Raw genomic sequence first — 25,546 nt, 5'->3', positions numbered from 1 at the left:
GACTAATCTGGTGATAAACGCAGCGGGTCCAGTCATCACTGTGGGTCAGAGCAAGGGCAGGAAGTGGAGCTTCTTCATTAAAGAACAGAATCATCGATCCAGGAAGGAGAAGGTACACCAGCACCTCACCACCAGACCAGGCCATAGAGTACAACAGCACCAGTACACCAGACCACCAGACCAGGCCATAGAGTACACCAGCACCAGCACCTCACCACCAGACTAGGCCATAGAGTACACCAGCACCAGCACCTCACCACCAGACCAGGCCATAGAGTACAACAGCACCAGTACACCAGACCACCAGACCAGGCCATAGAGTACACCAGCACCAGCACCTCACCACCAGACCAGGCCATAGAGTACACCAGCACCAGCACATAAGACCAGGCCATAGAGTACACCAGCACCTCACCACCAGACCAGGCTCTAGAATACACCAGCACATCAGACCACCAGACCAGGCCATAGAGTACAGCTACACCAGCACATCAGACCACCAGACCAGGCTCTACAATGCTGCCAATGTTTGTCCTGTAGTAATGCTGAGAAGGAACAATCCCTTCTGCCCCCCCCCAAACCCTTCTGTCTGAACCTCTCTCCCCTCCCTTTTCTCCTTCTCTTCTCCTCCTCTCCTTCTCTTCTCCTCCTCTCCTTCTCTTCTTCTCCTCTCCTCCTGCAGCCTCACACGCGTGGGTGTGTGTACAAGGCAGGGACAACCTTGTTGAGGTACGAGGAGGAGCTGACGGTGGCCAATCAGCAGCCTGTGTGTCTACGCCTGTCCTGTGGCCCGCTGGGAGACTCCGAGAGCTCGCACACCAGTGACGGCAGCCGCGAGACTGGAGACTCCGGACACTACTCCCACGAGGAGAGCAGTGAGTCGGCCGACACCTCACCGCCAGGCCCAGGAGCGCAAGAACAACAGGAGTGTCTGACGGAGGAGATGTCTGGCGAGTGTGTGTCGGAGGAGTTGTCTGGCGAGTCTTTGTCGGAAGAGATGTCTGGCGTGTGTGTGTCGAAGGAGATGTCTGGCGTGTGTGTGTCGGAGGAGATGTCTGGCGTGTGTGTGTCGGAGGAGATGTCTGGCGTGTGTGTGTCGAAGGAGATGTGCTGTACCGTGTCTATGGACAGCACTGAGGGGACTAGCTGCGCCTCCACAGTCTTCCAGCAGAGGGCAGTGGTGGTGCATGCAGGGAGCTCCTGCCACGGCCCCCCTCCCTCGACTCCTCCCCAGCACTGCTAGCCCTGCAGATGGCACTGTGGTCCACTCTAAGACTGCAGGGGGCAGTCTTCCACAGTGCTGCTAGCCCCTGCTGGGCTCAATCTAACCTCAGGAAATGGCCACTCGTTAGTGGGTGGTGGGTTCATGTAGCTTTAGACCCTCCCCAGGGGTCAGTCCACTTTATTTCACCTCATGGGGTGCCTTCGTCTCTCTGCCTCTCCTCCTCTTCCTCCCCACACTTGCCTAATCTCCTCCTCCTCCTCCTCCTCATCTACCTCTACACTTCTCTTCCTCCCTACACTCGCCTAATCTCCTTTTCTGCTCCTCTTCCTCCTCCCTCTCTTCCTCCTCTTCCTCTCTTTCGTCCTCCTCCTCCTCCTCCTCTACCTCTGCCTCAAGTGTTCAAGAAAAAGAGCACACGCTAAACTCTTGGCTCTGCATCCTGCTGCTGCTGCTGAATGTTGCCCAGCAGATGACCGGGAGGTGGAGTTTAGAGAAATCATGATGTGCAGTCGTCCACTACAGAAGGCCTTTGGATGAGTTTGTCTCACAGCAGAGTTTTTTTTAAAGTTGAAAGTGTGTGTTTGCAAGCCTGTCCTCTCCACCAGATGCGTGCCTGGTTGTGGACGCTCTGTCACTGGACAGCCTCGGAGCACAGTGCCCAGTCCACACCACGACGTAACGCGGATCGGAGGGACTAGCCTGGAGTGTATGTTTTATACGTCTCACCAAAAATGAATGTCTCCAAAGAATGTCACAAATGTGAAGCTTTATGATGTGTGCTTTTACAGAGTTTATGAACAGGGCCAGGAGGTCTATTAGCCCCTACCTGCTTAAATGTCTACCTCAGGTTACCATGGAAACAAATGAAGCTATGATATTGGTTAGGTGGTGTATGTGGCGTGGGATCATCAGCAGTATTCATTAGTGTTTTCATTGCTACCTTGGTTACTGGCATCATTTTAAGGAATGTTTGATTGCCTAACCAAAGTCGTATTTGAGCATATAATTAATAACGTGCCATTTTCTGTTTGTTTTATTTGTAACTTGTGAACTACAGAGACATGTTTTTTTTCTCTGTATGGGAGATCCAGTTCTGTTTGTTTGTGTGATTATGTTGGTTGGGGCTTGTTTTATCAAGTCTCATGATTATGTTGGTTTGGGCTTGTTTTATCAAGTCTCATGTAGTGCTTTCTGTTGACGCTGTGTGCACGCTCCTTCAAATAGAAGGTTGTGTGTTTTTTTTTTTATAAAGGGTGCCTGGAGTCATTCAGACCCTCATTTTGGCTTCATCTATTATTATGGTTAAGGGGATTTGATGTGAATTTCATTATTGATAAATATTTTGTATTTGTATTGTTGTCCATTGTTTTGAACAATATGTATCTTTTAAGTGGAAGGTTTCAGTTATCGTATAATTTGGTGATCTTTTCCCTATTTTACTTTCATCTTCTTCAAAAACAACCAAAAATAGATGTTCTGAGGTTTTCAGTTCATCGATCTTTTAAAGCTTTAAATGAAGGCCTTACTGTTGAAGGTCGTGTTATTTGATTTAAATAACTCTGAATCCAAAGAATGAATGACAAGAAGCTACTCTGATGTAGAATATGCCAAAAAACTGTTCCCTCCAAAGAGATATCTATATTTGTGCGTACGTGGAAGTGCCAGAGGAAGCGGTAGACCTCCTGAAGTTACGACTTCCTTTAGGGCCAGGCCTGAGGGCTGAGTCCTGTTTCATTTCTTTGCCTAGTGTTTTAGATTGTAGAAACTAGTGGTGACAGATGCTACCATCCAAAGAGCTGCCTACTGCTACGCCAGAGGTTGGGCTTCCCTTGATGATAATCCTTTGAGAGACACAATGAGGGAGTGTCAATCATGCAGAGTAATTGTGTCCACTCATCTGTGTAATAGATAAAATGATGACGATCACAGGAAAAACAGCAACACTTACAGTCATGTCACCCGGCTCTGCTGGAAGGAAGCATCTTTGCAGTATTTTCTTGTGCTTCTTTACAGCAGTGTGTCCGTTTGGTTTGCAGAGGATCCGGGCGACCTTTGGTGTGCAGTGCAGCAAAATCAGTTTTATATACACTTTTAGAGACACCATAATCTATACCAAAGATTCAGTGGTCGCCACAATGTGTTGTGTGTATTCATTTGGCTTAGAACATTTTCACATATCTATATCTAAGAACGTTTTTGACTGCTAAATTGTATTTGTTTTTGAAAAGTGTTTCTGATCATATGTTGCCCAAAGAGTTCTGTTGCCAATATCATGAAATTTGAATGTACAAATGGAATGCAGTACCAGGTTCCGATCGGTGAACCCTTTTTCTGTTCATTTTTGCATTTTTATTTCATTCATTTGAGTGTGGTTTTCTGCATGATGTGAAATGCCTCCCTTGGTTTCCTCCAGTGCTGTTTGCCCCTGCTGAGGGCCCCGGGGCAGTTTGGGCCCTAGGGCATAACTCTGGAGGGCCCCCAGCTCTTGAAAGGGGCAAACAGCACTCCTATCACTGTTATTATTTAAGACTGCAGCGCGGCGTGGTCTCCTGTCATTGTTATTGTTCACGATTGCTTGTGTCTCTTGTTTGTTTTCCTGTATTTTGTCTGAAAGCATTTCTCCACAAACCAATTTTTCTAAGGAAGAATTTACACAATTGATGCATTGGTGTATTGTATATGAAGTTGTTGTATCAGAAATATGTTCAGAGCATTGCACAACTTAATTAAAATATGAATTCAAATATGAATGGAAGTCTTTGTGTCCTGCCACTGTGCCACTGTGTCAGCGCAGGCATCTCTAATTTCCATCTGCTATGACCAACAGCAGACGGCCAGTCTCACACACTCTTCAGTACATTACAGTACAGCTGTTTTGCCTTTAGATTTAAAGCAATAGCATGGTTATATGCTTGATTTGGAGAAATGAAGTCAGTGATCTGTAAGCTACTGCCCTTCATATGGAAATATATAGGACATGCTGGCATTTTTAAAAAATGTAGGCCAGTAATAACGACTAATTTATCACCTTAGAAACAGAAAATAGAACAAACCTACAACGTCCGTCTATCCTTTCTTTTAATTGCCATTGATGCAAGTCTGAGAGAGAATGATTAATGCTGAACTGAGACGAAGGTTAGGTTTAAGGCCTGGAGGATTGGTGTTGGGTTAGGGTTAGGGCCTGGAGAATTGGTGTTGGGTTCGGATTAGGTTTTTTTAGGATTGGTGTTGGTGAATGACTGAAGAAACAGTAGTGATGAATCATGATCAGATGAATATGGTCACATTCTCAAATTCTCTTTATTTCTTCTATCCAGAGAGAATAAATAGTTTCAGCAGAAGATATTTAGTTAACATGAAGGCATATGAAGAACATTTATCACATGAAGCCCATGCTAAACAAATGTTCAGGAGACAGCCAAGGGGAACTCCTTTACCAACCCACTCACTCGTGCCATATTGCTCAAGCATCCTTCCGACACTGCAGTGTGGACTCATTATTAGAACAAAAGGTTACACTTTTACTTGACAGTATCGACATGACACTGTCGTGAACACATGCACTGTCATGACACATGAAACCTACTGTAACCCTAACCCTAACTCTAACCCTAATCCTAACTTTAACTTCACCCCTCACTTATTTATCACCAATATCCATAGTCGCTGTTCTGCACCCATTAATTTAGACACTCCCGTAGACATACACTACGCACACGCCTCAAACAACATCTGCACAACATACACAAAAATACACTCAACACTTACCTCGTCACACACTTTCAGATGCACAACATCACACATTTGAGGGTCTGTGGCCTTGAAGGGAACCCAGGCTGGACCGTTTTACAGAGGAAAAGAGCAGAGAGATTGTGGATTTTAAAACTTCAAACATTACACCCAAAAGGTTTTAATGAAAAATTAAATTAAAGTTTTAAACCACTCTGTGTCTTTTTTATAACTCCTCTCTTTTATCTCTTCTTTTTAACTTTTATTTTATTTTATTTGACTTTTAGATGGGATTAGTGGGGCGGGGACAACTGGCCAGTGCATAATGGTCAAAACAACCACTCACCAAAACTAATTTTAATTCTAATTTCCTAATCCTAACTTTAACTTGTTATGACAAAAACCGAATGTCACTTAACAACAGAAGCGTTATGTCATAAACGTTTATGACTTGTTTATGACATGTTCATGACAGTGTCATGTCACTCTTATGTAGACACTGTCAAGTAAACTGTAACTGAACAAAACACAGGTAGGTCATCTAAGCAGAACTCCCTTGAACTCCCAGAACTCCCTTGTTTGTACAGTCTAAGAACTTACCAACTGTGTCACAGTATGGTATGGCAACTGCTCTGCCTCCGACAAGGTGTCCATGACCATGGCAACCTTGACTGGGACAAACATTTTGTGGAAATGTTTGCCCCTCAACAGATCCCACCCATAGTGTGGCCATACATAGCTATATTCATAGCTCTTCATACTATTCACCACATACTCTTATTTTTACTACTCTTATTATGTTACTGTGTCTGCACCACAATGGTACTGTTACCACACTGCACATAACTGTACATACTGTACATATCTGTCTTTGCAGTTCATACTGAATATCCATATTTATGTTTATTATATATATTCTGCTTATAATATATTCTGTTAATACACTGCATATATCTTTATTATTCTTGCTACTCTTATAATGTTACTGCTAATACACATATTTATATTTAACTTATATTACTGTAATCGCTAGCTTTCCTTGAATTTCCCCTTGGGGATCAATAAAGTATCTATCTAACCACCTTCTGTAAACCAGTAGGCCTACTACTGTCTACATGGCACTATTTATCTGTATATCACATTGCACTTTTCTTTTTGCACTTCTGGTTAGACGCAAACTATGGCAAGCGATTTTAACATTTACCCGCTAAGTTTGACTATCTGGAATTGACATTGTAGATATCAACAATGTCTTTCTGACTAGTCGCAATTACATTTTGGATAGTTGGAATTGTCATTCAAGATATCTGTAACGTAATTGTGACTATAGTCGAAACGTCAGATAGAGATATCTGTAATTTAGTTTTGACTAGGCAAAACTGAATTACAGATATCTGTCATCACGTCATTGAAAACAACATTCAACTCATCACACATCTTAAATGACAATTGCAAATATCTTTAATTCAGTTTTGACTAGGCAGAATGAAAGGTGAAGATATCTCAAATGTCATTATGACTAGTGCAAATTATTGTGCAAGACGTTGCTCTTTAGATCCATAGCAGAGCCTGTCTACTTATTAGACATTCTCTGTCCATAGGCTAATTTCCCCTCCCCAACATAATCGAAGAAGAAGTGGGCTTATTTCCTTATTTCTATGAATGAAACAAGAAGAAGCAGTCATGGCTGTAATGTCTTGACATCTAAAATAACTAAAACTCAGGGACACCGTGTGGTTTATTAGACTCTCACGTTATCAACTGGCTTGATCTCTGTTTCGTAGCCTACATAAATTAGTAGGCCTAGGCTACTAAATGCACCAGCACCATCTACAGGAAACTCCATTCATAATGTTGTTGGCTGTAGGCTAATCGAAAAAATCAAAGCAACATTAAATCATCAATTCTTGCTGCCAGCTCCTGTCTTGCATAGGCTGCAGCATTAAAAAGACGATTAAAAACTCCTTCGCCCTCTGGCTGCTCTGACATGATGCTAATTAGTGCTAATTACAAAGTTAACAGTTAACAGGTGCTATGTGATTTGATGATTTGAACAACACGCTCTGCTCCCGCCTAAAGTGGGATGCGGGCCTAGTTTGCATAGCAATACAGATATCTCTAACGTCATTTTGCCTAGTCAAAACTCTAATTCAAGATATCTATAATTACATTTTGACTAGGCAGAATGAAAGTTATAGATATCTCCAATTTCAGATATCTCTAATCAAAACTCATTCAAGATATCTATAACTTGATAATAGATGTCTACAATCAAATTATGACTATCCCTAACTCCAGTTTGAGATGTCTACAACGTCATTTTGACTAGTGATAATTCCATTTACAGATATCTACAATGTCATTTTGCCTAGTCAAAACTTAATTCAAGATATCTGAAAAGGAACATGTAGATGTCTTCAATTGAGGTGAATTAAAGATATCTTCAACTGGAGTTATTACTAGTCAGAATCAAATTGTAGATATCTCTAACTGGAATTGTAGATATCCGTAATGATAAACCCCATAGAAATGAATGGCAAATGTGGCGTCATTTGTCCTAGGAAGAATGTCTTTGAGGATATCTGAAATGACAACTATGGATAGGAAGAATTCAATTGTGGATATCTAAAATGTTCGTTTTGACTAGGCAAAACTGAATTACAGATATCTGCAATACATATCCAGTCTAGCGGATAAATGTTAAAATCGCTTGCCATACATGGACCCCGTCTACGGAGAGCCTCCCCACTCTCTATTAATCCCATACAAACCGAATTTGGCTGCAGTTCACCAGAGTTAACCTAGATGGCGATCGCGGGCGAGTCCAAAATACATGGGGTCCTATGGAGCTACATGGCTAAATTCGCTCGCGGGCGAGTCCAGAATGAATGGAGGTCTATGGAGCTGTACCCCTCATAATCCACTTTTCTCGGGATATAATTTTTTTTCAAATAATTTGAATATTGTATTCGAAAGGGGAGGCAAAGACAATACAAAGACAATATACAGACAATACAGAGGCACTGAGCCTCTGCCCTGGCACTTTCAATGTTGCAGATCATCCACAGGAAACTACCACACCGACAGGCGGCAGTGATTACTCGTATAGACCATTCCATGGACCAGTCTTACAACAGGAAATTACTTTGTGACGCACATCCGGAACAGAGGGACACATGGAGGAATAAACATCGTGAGCTGTTTCGCGGACAGTAATCCGAAAAAATGCGTATTGAAAAGTGTTATTTTTGTTCAGGACCGGTTTACCCGGGCCATGGAATGATGTTTGTTCGGAACGACTGCAAGGTATTTCTTTAATTCTATTCATTTTTGTTGCTTCTCGATCACTTGATCAACGTGGGCAGTGGGCACGATTACGTTAGCTTACAGGCTAATGAGTTAAGCTAGCTTTTACTTATGTCGTCGTGTATGCATTTTGCAAGTGAATGATGACTTGCCATCAAGATTGTCAGTCAATGTTTCTACTGTCTTTATTAATCTTAACTTTGTGATCAGTAAAAGTACTTATTTTAAATCGAACTAAATATGAAACTCGCACTGTCTGTGTGCAATAAATTCAGACCAACTGTTAGGAAGGTAACGTTATTCCCTATGATGAAACCATAACCTCTATAAGATGAAACACTGATGTTAACTGGAAACCGTGGGCCTAACCTCTTAATGTACCGTTGTTTTTTTATCGTCAGGTGTTTAGATTTTGTAAATCAAAATGTCACAAGAGCTTTAAGAAGAAGCGCAATCCAAGAAAGACCAGGTGGACCAAAGCTTTCAGAAAAGCGTCTGGTAAAGAGTTGACAGTGGTGAGTAACGTTACTTGACAGTTAAGATGGTCAACAGTGGGCAGATATTTCAGCCCAGTTGTTCTAACAACATGTTTTGTTCCATAACAGGATAACGCACTGGAGTTTGAGAAGCGCAGAAATATGCCTGTGAAATATAAGAGGGAACTCTGGAACAAGACGGGTAATTGCCTTTATTTGTGTTCATTTCCATTATGACTTAATACCTTCTCAAATTCATTGACCTGATTGTATAATTAACTCCTTTCCTACAGTGGAAGCAATGAAGAAGGTGGAAGACATCAAACGCAAACGACAGGCCCGCTTCATCATAAACAGGTGAGTGTAGGCTTGGAATGTCACACAGCTGATTCACTGATACCCATGAGCACTCTGTGTCTGCTCAAGTGTGGATATGGATAGTTGTTATTAAAAGGAAATGGCTCAATGGCATGTTAATTCGAGTGAATTATTTTGAATACAGACTGAAGAAGGGGAAGGTGCTGGAGAAGGAAATGGATATCCAGGAAGTCAAGAAAAACATCCACCTTATCAAAGCCCCACATGCCGGTATGTTTAACCTGTCTTGTAATGGGTTCAACCTAGTTTTAAAGCAACATGATGTGGTTATTAAACCTTAACCTAATGTCTTCAAACATTTTGATGCCACATTGAATAATACGGAGAATGAATCTCAGACATTGCTGATGTGTGCCAAGAATGGCTGGTATTGCACTATGTAACGCTTTTGTTGTGGCTAGGAGCACAACCCCTTTCATTGGTTTTAATGAAAGTTAGGGAAATGAAAAGGATAATTATTACATTGTTCTACTTTACTGTCATACTCTATCAAGGAAGTTGATTTTCTTCCAAAGCTGTGCAGTGCCAGCCGGAAAAAGGAAATTGATAACTTGTAAAGGGAATGTTGAAGTGATCACCAAGTGCAATTTACATGTATTTAATGGTCACAGCACTGTGGTATTTTGGGGCATTTCTGTACATGTAGGTCCTTGTTTACGTTGTGTTCATTGAATTCTGCTGTTTTCTTCCATAGGAAAAGCCAAGGCAATGGAAGACAAGATGGTTCAGAAATTGCAAGAAGACGTGGAAATGGATGATGACTGAGGAGGAAATGTTTTGGTACTGGGATGCTCCTGGCTTTACAGGCTGTACAGATGCCCCTCTGCATTGCCTATCTGAGACTCGAGAGACTGTGTTTGCGAGTGATATTGTGTACCCTATATACCACGCTATGTACAACTTCAGCATTCTCTCATGCTTGAGAGTGGGAGAAGACAGTATCTTGGACAGACAGAATTGCTTGTGCTCTAATTAGTTAGAGATGAAATGTCTCCAGTAACCTTTCTATTGGTTTAATGAGGTATTCTATTTGTTGTCCATTTGTTTTGTGTGCATCATTTAACAATAGTACATCTCTGCTTTAAAAGAAAGTGCTATGTTCTTTTACAAATAAATATTATGGCTGTGGTCTGTCTTGCCATCACACTTTATGGTTGTTATACGTTCATAATATTGTCATATCAATCATTATGTTAAGCCCGTCTAACGACTCTATACACAATTTGATTGGCCTGATAGAAGTTTGATTTTTCGAGCTCACAAGCCAACGGAGAGTTGCTAGACTAGCAATGTATGTAGTAAATGTAATTTGCTGCCGCTAGGGTGCGTCTAGATTTCTAGGCTATAGCCAAAGTATCTGACCAAATATTTGGCACTAGCAAGCCATTTCCCACAGAGGTAGTTGCTATCACCCAGGATGAGCTGCAAGGGGTATAACTGAAATTTAAGTTCAGAGAAGCCATGGTTTTAGTTGTAATCGGTAGCTGGCAGAGCTGAGGCGCATGCAAGGGGAACTCAAATTCAAGCTGAAGGAAGCTAAGGAGCATTACAGAAAGAAGGTGGAACAGAAGCTGCAGGAAAACAACTTGAAGGAGACATGGGACTGCATGAAGGTTATCACTGGCCTGAAGAAGAACAGCAGCTCTGTGGAGGGGGACCTGGACAGGGCGAACCAGTTGAACCACTTCTACAACAGGTTTGACTGCCCTGCTCCAGCTCCAATGGCGGTGGTCTGTCCACCAGCCCCCACCCTCACACCCTCTCAATACCAGTGCAACACTCACCTCCATAATCACAGGCTATCGTACCCCCACCATCACTGGATTTTGCACCCCTCCCCTGGTGATCACGAACAATGAGGTGACAACGACCTCATAGTCCAGTCATTTTAAGCCAAAATAGGAGTCATGGTTGAACAAATTGCAACACAAGCAAACTTAACTGATTTTGAATTTTCAATATGACCTGAGTAAGGGGAAAAAAGCCCCGAAGAATACCAATAGGGGAAAGTTTCGAGACCCAAATATACCCTATTCATGTGCCTATACAGTATTTTTCTCACGTGAATAGGGGGAACAAATTAACCTTCACATATCACCATGAAAATTACTGAGTTGATTACTTACATCAAGACAAACAAAAAAAGTTTTTTGAAATTGTTTGTTAACATGGGCAAACAGGGCATAATGTAATTACGTATAGTTAATTTATAAATATCACAACGGAGCTAATAGTCCAGGCAAAGGTCTGACCCAAAACTAATTGCAACAGAATTTATTTTCACATTTTTATATTTCAATTGGTGATCTTTACACCATAGTAAAAGACCATGAAAATCCAGTTGGTGGAAATATGTTAAAATGAGGGTTGTTTTATGCATTATTCTTCAGCAAATACTGACAAAACTGTAATTAGAATGTTGTAGAATACACATTCTAAAGAATATCTGACCCCATCTAACTTAACATGGAATTTTAGAATCGTTGTTGAGGAACATTCTTTTATTTTCAAAGAGTGAATTCCTTTGGCTTATTTCAGACTGGTTTGTTGCAAAATTGGTGTCTATTTTTACATTGTGGCCCTTTGAATCAATGGAAATGGTTGTTGAATCTTTAAATAGAGCCAAGTGGGTTTTTTGCATGTAAGTGTTCCACAATGTGTAATCTGTACAAACACAAAGTTAGGCATTATTCAGCCTAGGAAAGTGGTTTTGGTGTTTACGTAATCTGATTTAGAGGTCACTAAAACATACAGTATATCACACTAAAGTATCAGTCCATCATTTTGCAAGTCTTATAGTAATTGACCTCTTGCCCAGGGGTGACTGATATACTGTCTGTCCAATCAGAGGGGCCTGTATGATGCCCCTTTACTTTGCACAATTTTTGTCTAAAACAATAATCGGACAGCACAGTATGTTTATGTTAGTGAATGCAGGAAAATTGTGAAGGCAAAGTTGAATTCGACAGAAGGGTGCAGATGGGATAACTGCAGTTAGCCTCCAAGTGACTCTATTGTTGTGACATCTGGCGAAAAAATGCTATACTAATAAATATAGTTTAAGATTAATAATTAACAATGCATGCCTATGCATGGGTCATGGTTTTACCAAAGTCATAGAACAGTCAAAACTATACATATTCTAAAAGTATATGCACTGTACATGAAATATAGCATCAATCAACTTATGTCCCATCTTCCTCTATACCATGCATAACAGATACTCCTCTATTCTGTATAGGCGAATCAAGTGAACAGCTGATACATTTTGGCCTGCACTATTAAGGGAAACAAATTAAACACCCTAAACTATATATTTTCTATAAGCATATACCCTCTAGAGGAGATATAACACCATTTAAGACATTTCCCATCTTCCTCTATGCCATGCACAATACATTGCCCTCTATTCAGTAAAGGCGAATCTAGTGTAAAGTGGATACATTTTGGCCTATACTGTCCAGGGAAAACAAATTAAACACCATAAACCATATATTTTCTATAAGCATATACCCTCCGGAGGAGATATAACACCATTTAAGACATTTCCCATCTTCCTCTATGCCATGCACAATACATTGCCCTCTATTCTGTAAAGGCGAATCTAGTGTAAAGTGGATACATTTTGGCCTATACTGTCCAGGCAAAACAAATTAAACACCATAAACTATATATTTTCTATAAGCATATACCCTCTAGATGAGATATAATACCAGTTAAGACATGTATTATCTTCTTCCATGCCTTGGACAATTTGTTTGTCAAATGTTGCAAATAGTTTTGGGTCACTATATATTAGCTATACATAATTACATTATGCCCTGTTTGCCCATGTTAACAAACAATTTCAAAAAACTTATAATACATTTTTTGATGTAAGCATCTTGATGTAAGTAATCAACTCAGTAATTTTCATGGTGATATGTGAAGGTTAATTTTCCCCTATTTGCGTGAGAAAAATACTGTATAGGCGCATGAATAGGGTATATTTAGGTCTTTTTCTAAACTTTCCCCTATTGGGATTCTTCGGGGCTTTTTTCCCTTACTCAGGACATATTGAGGATACAAAATCAGTTAAGTTTGCTTGTGTTGCAATTTGTTCAACCCTTTCTCTTAAAATGACTGGACTATCAGTCAACAGCCATCAGACACACAGATCCCAGATGCACCCCTCCCCCTCCCCTCCCCTTACACCCCTCACCATTACAACAGATCAAGTGACAGTCCAACTTAAGAAATTGCGCAGCAATAAAGCAGCGGGACCTGACAGACTGTGTCCAAGGCCTGTGCTGCTGAACTGGGGGAGCCACTGAAGCACATCTTCAACTTGAGCCTACGCCTTGGACAAGTTCCAACACTTCAAAGTCAAAGTCAAAGTCAAAGTCAAAGTCAGCTTTATTGTCAATTTCTTCACATGTTCCAGACATACAAAGAGATCGAAATTACGTTTCTCACTATCCCACGGTGAAGACAAGACATATTTTACCAATTTAAGTCCACAGACAAACATAACATTCAAGTAAACAAAAAAGTAAGTAAATAAGAGGGCACATATAATAATGAAAAAAATAAGAGCAGCAAAATTTGGTTGAAATTGTGCATAGACAGTCAATAAAATACTAGTGCAAAGTCAGGCCAATAAAAGGCTTGTGTAGTTCTGTTTGACCTAAGTAAGAAAGAAAGTGACATAGTGGTGCAAGTTATGTAAGAGCAGCAGATGTGTTGTGTTTTCAGGACAACAACAAGTTGTAAAGTGTACAAGTGTGCAAGTGTGCAAGTGGAGTAGTGCACGCGGCCATTGTGGGTCCAATGTCCAGGATGTTATGTAGCTGAGGGTGGAGGGGGGAGAGGAGGGAGAGAGTTCAGCATCCTTACAGCTTGGTGTATGAAGCTGTTGGTGAGTCTGGTAGTGCGGGAGCGCAGGCTTCTGTACCTCTTCCCAGAGGGCAGTAGATCGAACAGATTGTGAGCGGGGTGACTTGCATCACTCACAATTTTGGTCGCCTTGCGGGTGAGGTGGGTGGTGTAAATGTCCTTCAGGGAGGGGAGTGAAGCACCAATAATCCTTCCAGCTGTGTTCACTATGCGCTGCAGGGCTTTCCTGTTGTATTCAGTGCAGCTTCCGCCCCACACAGCGATACAGCTGGAGAGGATGCTCTCAATGGTGCCTCGGTAGAATGTGGTCATGATGGCTGGTGGAGCACTTGCTCGCCTGAGTTTCCGCAGGAAGTACAGGCGGCGCTGAGCTCTCTTCGCCAGTGATGCAGTGTTGGTGGTCCAGGAGAGGTCTTCGCTGATGTGCACCCCCAGGAATTTGGTGCTGCTCGCTCTCTCCACCACAGCACCGTCGATGGTCAGTGGCAGGTGTTGGGTGTGACCTCTCCGGAAGTCAACAACAATCTCTTTGGTCTTGCTGACGTTCAGCAGGAGGTTGTTGTCCCTGCACCACGTGGTCAGATGGTCGACCTCCAACCTGTATTGGGTCTCGTCGCCCTTGGTGATGAGACCCACCAGAGTTGTGTCGTCAGCAAATTTCACTATGTGATTGTTGCTGTAGGTTGCAGTGCAGTCATGTGTCAGCAGGGTGAAGAGCAGCGGACTGAGCACGCAGCCTTGGGGGGCCCCTGTGCTCAGTGTGATGCTGCTTGAGGTATTGTTGCCAACACGTACTACTTGAGGCCTCTGACAGAGGAAGTCCAGTAGCCAGTTGCAGAGGTAGGTGCTGAGTCCCAGTTTGTCAAGTTTGCTGATGAGTTGTTGTGGTATTATGGTGTTGAATGCAGAGCTGAAGTCTATAAACAGCAATCTCACATATGAGTCTCTTTTTTCCAGGTGGGTGAGGGCTGGGTGGAGGGCAGAGCAGATTGCATCCTCTGTAGACCGCTTGGCTCGGTATGCAAACTGGAAGGGGTCCAGGGTGGGGGGGAGAATGGATTTGATATGTGACATGACAAGCCGCTCAAAGCACTTCATGATGATGGGTGTCAGTGCCACAGGGCGGTAGTCATTGAAGCAGGATGGAGCAGTTTTCTTCGGCACAGGTATGATGGTGGCAGCTTTGAAACATGATGGGACGATGGCTTGCTTCAGGGAAGTGTTAAAGATGTCTGTGAAGACATCCTTAAGTCCTAACACTGTGGAAGACATCATGTCTTACCCCTGTCCCTAAGAAGCCACACCCTAGTGAGCTTAATGACTACAGACCTGTCGCTCTTACATCACATGTGATGAAGACAATGGAGCGATTGGTCTTAGGCATGCTCAGACCCCAGCATACCAGGAGAAAGTGGGCGTGGACGATGCCATCACTTATCTTCTACACAGGACACATTCCCACCTAGACAAGGGGAAAAGTGCTGTGAGAATCATGTTCTTTGATTTCTCAAGTGCTTTTAACACCATCCAGCCCCTCAGATTGGGAGACAAGCTCTTGCAGATGGGTGTGGACGCTCACCTGGTAACCTGGATTACAGATTACCTGACCGAGCGAACCACAGTTCGTCAGACTGAAGAACTGTCTCTCTGACACTGTGATCTGCAGCACCGGAGCGCCACAGGGAACTGTGCTCTCTCCAGTCCTGTTCACCCTGAACACATCTGACTTCTGCTACAACACCGAGTCATGCCACATGCAGAAGTTTTCTGATGATACTGCAATTGTGGGGTGTATCAGGAACGGGCAGGAGGAGGAGTACAGAAGCCTGGTGGAGGACTTTGTGCAATGGTGCAAACTCAATCATCTTCAACTTAACACTTCAAAGAACAAGGAGATGGTGGATTTCTGCAGGTCTAAGCCCACTCTGCTACCAGTCCACATTGATGGGGTCAATGTGGAGGTGGTTAGCACCTACAAGTATCTGGGTCTCCACCTGGACAATAAACTGGACTGGTCAGCCAACACTGATGCACTCTACAAGAAAGGGAAGAGCAGGCTGTACTTCCTGAGGAGGCTGTGGTCCTTCAATGTGTGCAGTAAGCTCCTCAGGATGTTCTACCAGTCTGTTGTTGCCAGCGTCCTCTTCTAGTGTGTTGGGGAGGAAGCACAAGGAAGAAGGACGCGGGGCGAATTGACAGGCTGGTAAGGAAAGCTGGCTCTGTAGTGGGAGCTGAACTGGAGTGCATCACTTCACTATCAGACAAAAGGACCCTGAACAAACTGATCAACATCTTGGACAATGAGTGTCACCCACTCCACAGCACTATTCTTAAGCAGAAGAGCCTGATCAGCTGGAGACTTCGCTCACTGCCTTGCACAACGGACCGACTGAGAAAGTAATTTGTCCCCAGGGCCATTGAACTGTTCAATGCCTCACTTAAGGGAAGAGGAGAGATAGACTTCTCTGCATAGTCTGTCTGCCTCTTCACCCCCTCTATGTTTGGTACTGTCTGTCCACTAGCCACTTGTACCACTGTCTTTATGCCTCACTGTTTGCGTGCTATATTAGCACATTAGCACATATGCATAACCCCCCCCTCCATGCCACAGCCGAACTGTGGCCACACTACATTTTCTTAAATAGTTAAATATATAGATATATAGACTTTACTTTACTTTATTTCTACATTGTTGCACTGTTGACTTACTCATTTGCACTATCACCATGACCACTATCACCATTGCACTACCACCATGACACTCAGAGCACCTTAGAGCACCTTACCATACCTTACTATGCACAGAGAATCACAGGCTCAGTCCCTGCCTCAGTCATTGCAAGAGCCTCTGATTTATTAATCACCACTATGTGGATACTGTTTTTAGAATTGATTTAGATTAAGTGTTAGTATAATTTCTATTTTTGTAATTTGTATTTTAGTATATTTGTATATATTGTATTAAGTGTTAGTATAATTTGTATTTTAGTATATTTAGCATATTCTTTATCTTCTACTGTCCTTACTTCTTAGTTGTGTTTTTATATTATATACTTTAATTACTCTTTCTGCTGTTAAAGAATGTGTTTGTGTTGTATGTATGCTGCTGAGACCTTGAATTTCCCCTGGGGATCAATAAAGTATCTATCTATCTATCTATCTATCTAGCTAGCTAGCTGCAGGACATGCTGTTGAAACGCACAGCTGAGTTTACGTTTGATCTGAATATTCCATTGGGATACGAGTGCCAGAGCTCCCCGAACACTATCTTGCCCGCACCACGCGGGCTATCAATGTATAGCTCTTGTTTATTATAATGCTTTAAACAATGTTTACAGGAATAGTGTAGCGTAGCATACGTAGCAAACATACTGTTTCGAACAGACTTCCTCTACGATGAAACGTCATGACGTAGAAAATGGGCGGCCATTAGTACGCGTAAAATTCAATGCATTGACTGATTGGCGTGGATAGCGGGATTCAGTCTGGATTCAGTGTGTGCTGCGAGGTGACATCAGTCCCGCTTTGTTGTATTTTAGTGCTGCTTCTGTTTATACGTGTAGTGAAGATGTCCACAGAAGCTGAAGAAGTTAAAGCAACCGAAGAACCAACTACGGAGGAACAGCAGGTTAGAGCTTACCAGAAAACTCATGTAAAAGAATATCAATCTAGCGAGCTAACTAGCTAACGAAAATGTTAGCTTGTCAGTGCTGTCATGTTAGCTATGATTAGACACCTGAAGTTCAAAAGTGTATGGTCGACAGTGGCAGTGATGATTTGACAAGTAGCCCGAAAGGTCTCAAATTAAGACAAGATACATTTTGTGGTAACGTTACCATTTTAAAACGTTTATCAGGTTCAGCAGGTTCAGCAGGTTTAGCTGCCGTTGCTTTGATCCGGTAACGCTAACGCTGGAGAACTCAAAGCTATGCAATTTAGCAATCCTATAAAATCTGTTGATCATTGTTTGATAAGTTTAGCTTTTGGTATATTAATGTTAATGAACTCTATTTGTCAATCCATTACGGTTGCTTACGTTCGCCCCATGATGATCACCGCAAATGTAGGTGGAATGGAAACATGATTTTGTATGTGAGCAAAATGACACAAACGTTACAGCTAAGGCTAGTTGGATGCCAGGGCAACCCCGTTTGTATTTTTGTTGCGGTCAATCCATGAAATACCTGGCTTTTACTGTCTATGGGCTGAACACACATGACAAATGTTTCTGTCAATTAGCCTATTTGGAAAGTGTTTTATTTGTAAAGAATATTTAACGTCTCATATCTGTCATGGCCTACGCTGCAGAAAATAAAAATGGCCAAAGAATCAGAATGCTACATGTCAATGTAGCAAATCGATGAAGAATCGGAATATCAATTTGTGTTGATTTATTGTTTTTGCCTGCTCAGCCAAGTTGTTAAAGTACCAGTCTAAGCGGTGTGTATGACCTTTGTCAATAGGTTGAGAATTGCCACAGAGATGACTATATGATACTACCACGACATTTGGGCCACTATACAATATTATTGCAATTCTTTGTTTTTTGATGGTCAGTATTGCCATTCGACTCTGCCATACATCAGGATTTATTTCTACCATAATTCAAAATGGACTCATACGAAGTTGTATGCCATATTGTGGACTTCAGAAGTAAATACATGTATCAATATAAAATGTAAATAATAATGTTAAGTAAATAAATATTGTGATACTTGATACAACAGTGATATGTGTAGTGTAGAACGGGAAGATCAAGTCGACACCCAGAAATCAGTCCAGAGGTCCCGGCTGCGCATGAGCAGCCCTGTCAGGAACCAAGTTGCTGCTCTCTCCGTGACCCTGATGGTCTGGTGGTGGACTAATGATGGCTCTGGTGCTGATGTTCTGACCTGTGTTTCAGGAAATGGACGATACGGTAGCGAGTCCAGAGAAGACGGAGGAGGCCAAGCTGAAGGCCAGGTACCCCCACTTGGGCGCCAAACCGGGGGGTTCTGACCTGCTCCGCAAGCGGCTACAGAAGGGCGTAAGTGGCTAGGCTACAGTGATGTCAGTCAAGACCAGCCAGTGATGATTCAGTTTGTCCTTTCTCATGTCTGGTGTGTTTATTTTCTCCCCACAGCAAAAATATTTCGACTCGGGTGATTACAACATGGCCAAAGCCAAGATGAAGAACAAGCAGCTCCCTGCGGCCACCACAGAGAAGGCGGAAATCACTGGCGAACATATCCCCACCCCCCAGGACCTCCCGCAGCGCAAGACCTCCCTCATGGCCAGCAAGCTGGCTGGCTGAAACCAGCTCCTATTACACCTGCGCCTCATTGTTTTTCCTCTCTTCCTCCCTTCTCCTCTCCCCGTCCTCTGCCCTTTACTCTGCTGTCTCTCCTCCTCCTCTCTTCCTGTCCCCCCCCACTTCCTCCCCCTCTCCTGCACAAGTGCTCTGAGCTGTGGGGAAGCAGACCAACTCCACCAGTGGTGACCAGTGCCCCCAGTCCTGTTGACCAGCGCCGCTTGAGAATGATGTTATCAGCATGAATCGGCTGTAAAAGAGCCTTCTGTACTGTAGATGTGGTGGTGAGGTGTTTGTATCATATTTTGTTATGATAGAATGAAGGCAAGAATGAAGGCTCTGTATGTTTAGTGTTTTACAGTTGTAGGCTAATTCCTGAAGATGTCGTCTGCATTATGAGACTTCTACCTGGTCGTATCTCACGGATCCTCTGCGCACGTGTCCGCCTCTCCGACTGCTGTGAGGTGTCGGTTCCTTTCCCATCTCTGATTGATGCTGTGAGGTGTCGGTTCCTTTCCATCTCCACCTGGGAGCGTTTATACTGAAGCCCACAGGCACTCTGAGCCTGCTCTCTCCCTCTCCAGTCACTCCACCTAGAAATGGCCTTAAACCATCACCGCCTGCGGTATCTTGGGCAATATTTGTCCCTCTGTGCGTCCGATCCGGAGTGTGTCCACTACGCTGTGATTCAACTGAAAACAGCACCAGTTCCTTTCGGTTGCCTGGAAACTTGTTAGAGAATGAACTCAGAGGTGTGCACATGCATTTACTGTCACATTTGTGCCAATGTTTTTGTAAATAAAATAATAAAATAGTTTTTGCACTATACTCCATCATTTGTTCAGTGTCATTTAAGTAATTAAAACGTTTGACTTAAGGCTTAATGACAGCTGCTTGAGTGATACTGCTGTCATCAGCAGAAAGCTTAATGTATCCTGTGTAAGAAGTGATGAACTATATGCTATATATGAAACTGAATAGAAAGTGTGATTAAAGCATCATCTGAACAGTCAACAGTGACCTGCTCAGACATCCTTTCATTGTTCTGCTCCTCAAATGTCAAATCATCTGTATTTTCCTTTTATGTTATGTATATGTTTTAATATACCTTTTTGAATAAGTAATTCCGCTTTGCATTAGAATGGAATATTTTGCAGGCCAGGTTTAGCTCTGGTGGCATACAGCTGTCCCGTTATGCCTAAAGACATTTCCAAAGCTCCCTGCTTAAAATACCCTATTCACTGGCACCATGGGTATATTTATGGTATTGGGCAAAGCCACATACAGTATTACAATGATAGTTAAAAAGACTACATTGAGCATAATAATAACTAATGATATCAACAATGAAAATAATATGAAACTTTTTCATAATAAAAAAAAAACATACAAACTATAACGCTATAAGAGACCTATTAAAGTGCAAGCTTGAACAATGAGTCTTTAAACGTCTCTTGAAAGTCCTTCAAGTATCAGTACAAACTATCTTTGAAGCATTAGACTACAACTTGACTGAGGTTGCATGGTGGTTGTCATTGCAGGAAGTGGATTTGTAGACCAGCTGACATACCTTTTAAGTTCATATTTCCTCCACCGGGAGACGCTTTTCAGTCATCAGGTTAGTTCATTCACGCGTGGCCATGGCTTGTCTAACGTTCAATCAATTTATCTCTTGGCACTCCCACAATGCGCAGAGACGTCTTCAAGGAAGACGCATAGGCTACTCGCGCCTTGTCCCTCAGCCCTAAACGGTTCACAGAATTACGTATTTATTAATGTAGTCTTTTTAAAATATAACTGTCGATTTAAAGACAGTGACTTAAGTTACTTGTATTGGTAGCCTACAGAAAAAGTGACATGGCAACTTCGGAACTTTACTCAAAGGTAGGCTATGTTCTGTGATTCATAGTAGCAGTGTAAAAGTTACTGCATATTTTAATGAGTAACACTAATGATTGTTCAATTGCCTTACCTTGGAAAGTAAACAAACATCAACCTACATGTTTCCGACCAGTCGCTAACATTTAGTTATGGAGTACACTACCAAAAGTGTAGCTCAATGCTGCTAACTACTTATAATATTGTCATTATCCATGCTTTGTCTCGGTTAACCCCACACTATAGTTGGGCAGTTTCACATGTTGGGAGAGTAACGGCTTTGCAATATAACTTCCGTTACTATGTTTCTCTTTGCTGGTGATCTGGTTGTCACACACGCACGCACAACCAAATGATCAAATATGTGGAGTTGGGTTATCAACACGAGGGGAAACGCTGACAAATCAGCTAAATAGCTGTAATCATAGAAGAGCTTTGTTCCACTCATGCTGACATATGGCACATGGCACGGAATTATTGCTGAAGTTGTCGTTTTAGTGTCAATATCGCTGAGCTCATCAGTCAGATAAGCACGGAGATTCTCAGTTTCAAGCAGGTCACTTTCAGTATGGCCAGGCTGCATTATCCAAGATTTCACCCAGTTCGCTTGTAATGTGGAGGACTATCTGTATAGACTGCTAAAACCATAGATGGTGGAGGGTTAAAGCTGGCATGACGTTAATATCACCCCCCCCAGGCTAGCCTAAACACTGTTGCATCATGGGTAAACTGCTTGCATGGCACTTGTACTCCCCAGATCACTGCACAGCACCTATGCATGCAGTGACAAGTGTCTACTCACTAAGCTCCAGCAACATTCTGGTGTGCAGGCAGCTGTTCTCAGAACCTCCCCCAAACACCTGGTGTCTCGGGCTGTGGCTCTGTGGTATGTGGGTAGAGGACATCTGCCGTTGCCCAGCAGGCTGCAGACCTATAGCTCCTCACTCCTCTTATCCCCACATTTCACACCAGCAGGACAGACACCCACATTGAGGAATGATCTGTGTGTCCCTGGACATGACCCATGCGGTGCGCTCTAGTTCCTTTCCACAGTACTCGCACATTCATACTGACGGTCCTGCCCAGGCATCCATCATAGTGATGTCCCTCCAGCTGAAAGTCCCCTATCTCCCCGCAGCATGCTCGTGTGTGGATCCCTGACAAGGTGGAGGTGTGGCGGCCGGCGGACCTCCTGAGGGACTATGCACCTGGAGACGCGTCGCTGCTGCTGCAGCTGGAGGACGGCACGGTAAGTTACGGACATACTGTGTGTATGTGTGTTTGTGCGTGCACACAACACTGGGGCCACTTGACATACGGACATACAGTATGTGTGTGTGCAGCACTGGGGCCACCAAGACGCCGTTTCAGGCCTCCTACCAGCGGCTGTTACGGACGTGTGTGTGTGTGTGTGTGTGTGCGCCTCTTAGCCTTTTCTACTTGCCTGCCTGTTAATTCTTTCTCTGTGCTGTTGTGCTTCACCTGGAAAAGAGGAGGGCGGGGGGGGGGGGGGGGGTTGATTGTGAAAGTCATGGGAACTGACTTTGGTTTTAGCCCAGATATGTTTCCGAAGCTGCTGCTGTGGCTTCAGGCAGGTTTCAAATGTGCAGCTGTCCCCGAATGGATGTGAAGCAGGTCAGGATCTCTACATCTGTAGCCACAGACAGGATGTGTGTGTGTGTGTGTGTGTGTGTGTGTGTGTGTGTGTGTGTGTGTGTGTGTGTGTGTAGTTTGCTAAATGGTAGTTGTGGTTGTCAGGAGTTGGAGCACAAGCTTCCGAAGGACCGTTGCCTGCCCCCCCTGCGGAACCCTGACATCCTGGTGGGGGAGAACGACCTGACGGCCCTGAGCTACCTGCATGAGCCGGCCGTGCTGCACAACCTCCGCGTGCGCTTCATCGACTCGCGGCTCATCTACACATACTGCGGTAGGCACTGACTCAGTGGAGCCGCTGGACTATAGACTTTGGAGTTGCCATGTCATATCTGTCAGCCTATTAGGGACATGCTTCACCAACATGGACGAACACGTAAACAGTGTGTATGTATGTATGTATGTGTGTGTGTGTGTGTGTGGTGACTTTTTGTGCGGTAAAAATATTTGAGAATAAAAATCCTCAGCTTAATCATAATAAAGTGTCGTCCTTGTGATTGACATATATGTACTCTTGAGTTTCTTTGGTTTTTCTCTACTGTCTTCATTGTGTTGGTAGCCATCAATCCATACGAATCTCTGCCCATCTATGGATCCAAACTGCGTGTGTGTTTTTGTGTTTGTGTTTGTGTGTGTGTGTGTGTGTGTGTGTGTGTGTGTGTGTTTTTCTCTGCTGTCTTCAGGCATTGTGTTGGTAGCCATCAATCCATACGAGTCTCTGCGCATCTATGGATCTGACATCATTAATGCGTACAGTGGGCAGAACATGGGGGACATGGACCCCCACATCTTTGCAGTGGCTGAAGAGGCTTACAAACAGATGGCCAGGTTTGCACTCCGCTCCAAATGGCTTTCTTACCCAGTTACGCTTGTTGCGTTTTTATTTGCAGGTTAACAGGTTAACATGATGACCAACATGATTCTTTTTGGCAAAGTCTCCTCCCCACACACACACACACACACACACACACACACACACACACACAAACTCACAGTGTTAAATTTACTCCCAGAGATGAGAAGAACCAGTCCATCATAGTGAGTGGGGAATCTGGGGCGGGGAAGACGGTCTCGGCCAAATACACCATGAGGTACTTTGCCACGGTCAGTGGGTCATCGGGCGAGACCAACATCGAGGAGCGAGTGCTGGCGTCCAGTCCCATCATGGAGGTGAGGACGTTGGGGAGTTATGGCCCCGACTGTTTCAGTTAGTTCCGTTCTGTTTGGTATAGTTTGGTTTGGTCAGGTAAACTGTAAACGTTTTAAGTGGTTCAGTTTATAATCCCACGTAAAAAAGTAAGTATGTTTATTTCCAAAGCACCTCTGTGACTGCCAGTGTTGGCCAAAGTGCCTTTTCTCCTGTGCTGTGACTTGAGTTGTGCTCATTGTCTGAATGTTTTGTTCTGGTCGTTTTCTGAATGTTTTGTTCTAGTCGTTTTCTGAATGATGTGTGGAACAGTACTATTCCTCACAGGCCATTGGGAATGCCAAAACCACCCGTAATGACAACAGCAGCCGCTTTGGGAAGTACATCGAGATTGGGTTTGACAGGAAATACCAGATGATGGGTGCCAACATGAGGACGTACCTGCTGGAGAAGTCCAGAGTGGTGTTCCAGGTGAGTGTTGCTTGCTGCACCCACAGCAGTAGTGTGTTTGCAGGCCCCGTCATGTAATGGTGGATGTTTTTAGTGATGTGTCCGCACAGAGCGACTTTCAGACTAATGTCTAATTAAACCTTCAGGCAGACACAGGGCTATGTGAGTCACTGTGGGCCTCTCCCTTCCTCTGCAGTCTGTAAGCATATAATGCAATATAGTGGGCCGTCTAGTGTTTCCTCTGCCTGTAAGCGCACAGCAGAGAGCTTTGATCCTCTGTGAGATGAATGCACAAAAGGGGATTTAGTGTGAAACTAGATTAGGTGGAAAAGATCAGATCTGTTTCCAGCAGGTCAGTTATTTTAGATCAGGAGTTTCCTGAATAATGTGCTATGTTTGTAAGCATCCAGTGTTCCTGAAGCACCCCCTCTGGAGTAAGGTTCTAAATAACACTTTCAGTACTAGAACAAAGTCCTTAGCAACTATTCTACCAACTTAACAAAGTTCTAACAACTAATCAACTATTCCAATGGGTTCAGTATGTGTAATAATAGCTAATAGTACTTAGCCATGGGTTCAGTACTTAAAGTAGATAAAAGCACTTAGCCATGGGTTCAGTACTTAAAAAAGGTAATAGCACTTAGCCATGGGTTCAGTACATAATGTACGTAGCTAATAGCTAATAGCACTTAACCATGGGTTCAGTATATATTGTAGCTAATAGCTAATAGCACTTATGGGTTCAGTACTACAGTAATGCAGCTAATAGCATCTAGGTCTAGTAAGTCACTGTGGATATGCTGAATGGTTGTTGTCTAAATGTTACTTTGATGTTTGCAGCATCTCTGTTGAATGTCTCTGTTGAATGCTGTCTCTGTAGGCCAGTGAGGAGCGGAACTATCATATATTTTATCAGCTGTGCGCTTGCTCTCACGCTCCTGAATTTAAGGACCTGAAATTAGGTATGTCTGTTTCATTACGTCAACCTTCTGTCTCAGACAAAATCAAGTCATCTTAATCAAGCAAGAATAAAGAACAGGTGTGTGTGTGTGTGTGTGTTTGTGTGTGTGTGTGTGTGTGTGTGTGTGTGGTGTGTGTGTGTGTTGTTGTGTGTTATTGTTGGGCTTGGTCAGCTGAGT

At 43.2% G+C, this 25,546-nt stretch overlaps 4 protein-coding genes and 1 long non-coding RNA gene across 5 annotated transcripts in view; 4 read left to right on the top strand and 1 right to left on the bottom strand.

Annotated features, from left to right (window-relative positions):
* Positions 1-1,510, top strand: part of prtgb (protogenin homolog b (Gallus gallus)) — a 19,932-nt gene extending 18,422 nt beyond the window's left edge. Inside the window, exons 18-19 of the mRNA XM_042109394.1 lie at positions 1-112; positions 683-1,510. The exon at positions 1-112 is cut by the window's left edge and continues 5 nt beyond it. Coding sequence (XP_041965328.1) covers positions 1-112; positions 683-1,243 — 673 coding nt within the window. The 3' untranslated portion in view covers positions 1,244-1,510. The remainder of the gene's footprint in view (positions 113-682) is intronic.
* A 1,328-nt stretch (positions 1,511-2,838) lies between these two features.
* Positions 2,839-5,062, bottom strand: LOC121723592. Its single transcript, XR_006034983.1, has 2 exons — positions 4,994-5,062; positions 2,839-3,275 (listed from the first exon to the last, which is right to left on the bottom strand). It is a non-coding gene; the product is annotated as an uncharacterized LOC121723592 (long non-coding RNA).
* A 3,039-nt stretch (positions 5,063-8,101) lies between these two features.
* Positions 8,102-10,263, top strand: rsl24d1 (ribosomal L24 domain containing 1). Its single transcript, XM_042111249.1, has 6 exons — positions 8,102-8,260; positions 8,662-8,775; positions 8,866-8,938; positions 9,030-9,093; positions 9,239-9,324; positions 9,809-10,263. The coding sequence occupies exons 1-6, from the start codon at positions 8,180-8,182 to the stop codon at positions 9,877-9,879; spliced, it is 489 nt and encodes a 162-aa protein (XP_041967183.1). The 5' UTR covers positions 8,102-8,179; the 3' UTR covers positions 9,880-10,263.
* A 7,174-nt stretch (positions 10,264-17,437) lies between these two features.
* arpp19b (cAMP-regulated phosphoprotein 19b) lies at positions 17,438-20,107 on the top strand. The gene is made up of 3 exons (XM_042111182.1): positions 17,438-17,617; positions 18,893-19,015; positions 19,112-20,107. Exons 1-3 carry the CDS (start codon positions 17,558-17,560, stop codon positions 19,280-19,282), a joined length of 354 nt encoding a protein of 117 aa, XP_041967116.1. The 5' UTR covers positions 17,438-17,557; the 3' UTR covers positions 19,283-20,107.
* Positions 20,108-20,903: 796 nt separating this feature from the next.
* The window catches only part of LOC121724490 (unconventional myosin-Va-like), a 28,710-nt gene continuing 24,067 nt past the window's right edge, over positions 20,904-25,546 (top strand). The window contains exons 1-7 of the mRNA XM_042111085.1: positions 20,904-21,163; positions 22,296-22,406; positions 22,916-23,084; positions 23,494-23,638; positions 23,824-23,980; positions 24,285-24,428; positions 25,288-25,369. Coding sequence (XP_041967019.1) covers positions 21,137-21,163; positions 22,296-22,406; positions 22,916-23,084; positions 23,494-23,638; positions 23,824-23,980; positions 24,285-24,428; positions 25,288-25,369 — 835 coding nt within the window. The 5' untranslated portion in view covers positions 20,904-21,136. The remainder of the gene's footprint in view (positions 21,164-22,295; positions 22,407-22,915; positions 23,085-23,493; positions 23,639-23,823; positions 23,981-24,284; positions 24,429-25,287; positions 25,370-25,546) is intronic.

Source organism: Alosa sapidissima, chromosome 11 (assembly GCF_018492685.1).
Source record: "Alosa sapidissima isolate fAloSap1 chromosome 11, fAloSap1.pri, whole genome shotgun sequence".
Taxonomy (NCBI): domain Eukaryota; kingdom Metazoa; phylum Chordata; class Actinopteri; order Clupeiformes; family Clupeidae; genus Alosa; species Alosa sapidissima.
Note: the sequence above shows the minus strand (reverse complement) of the source record. Positions and strands in the feature narration are given on the sequence as shown.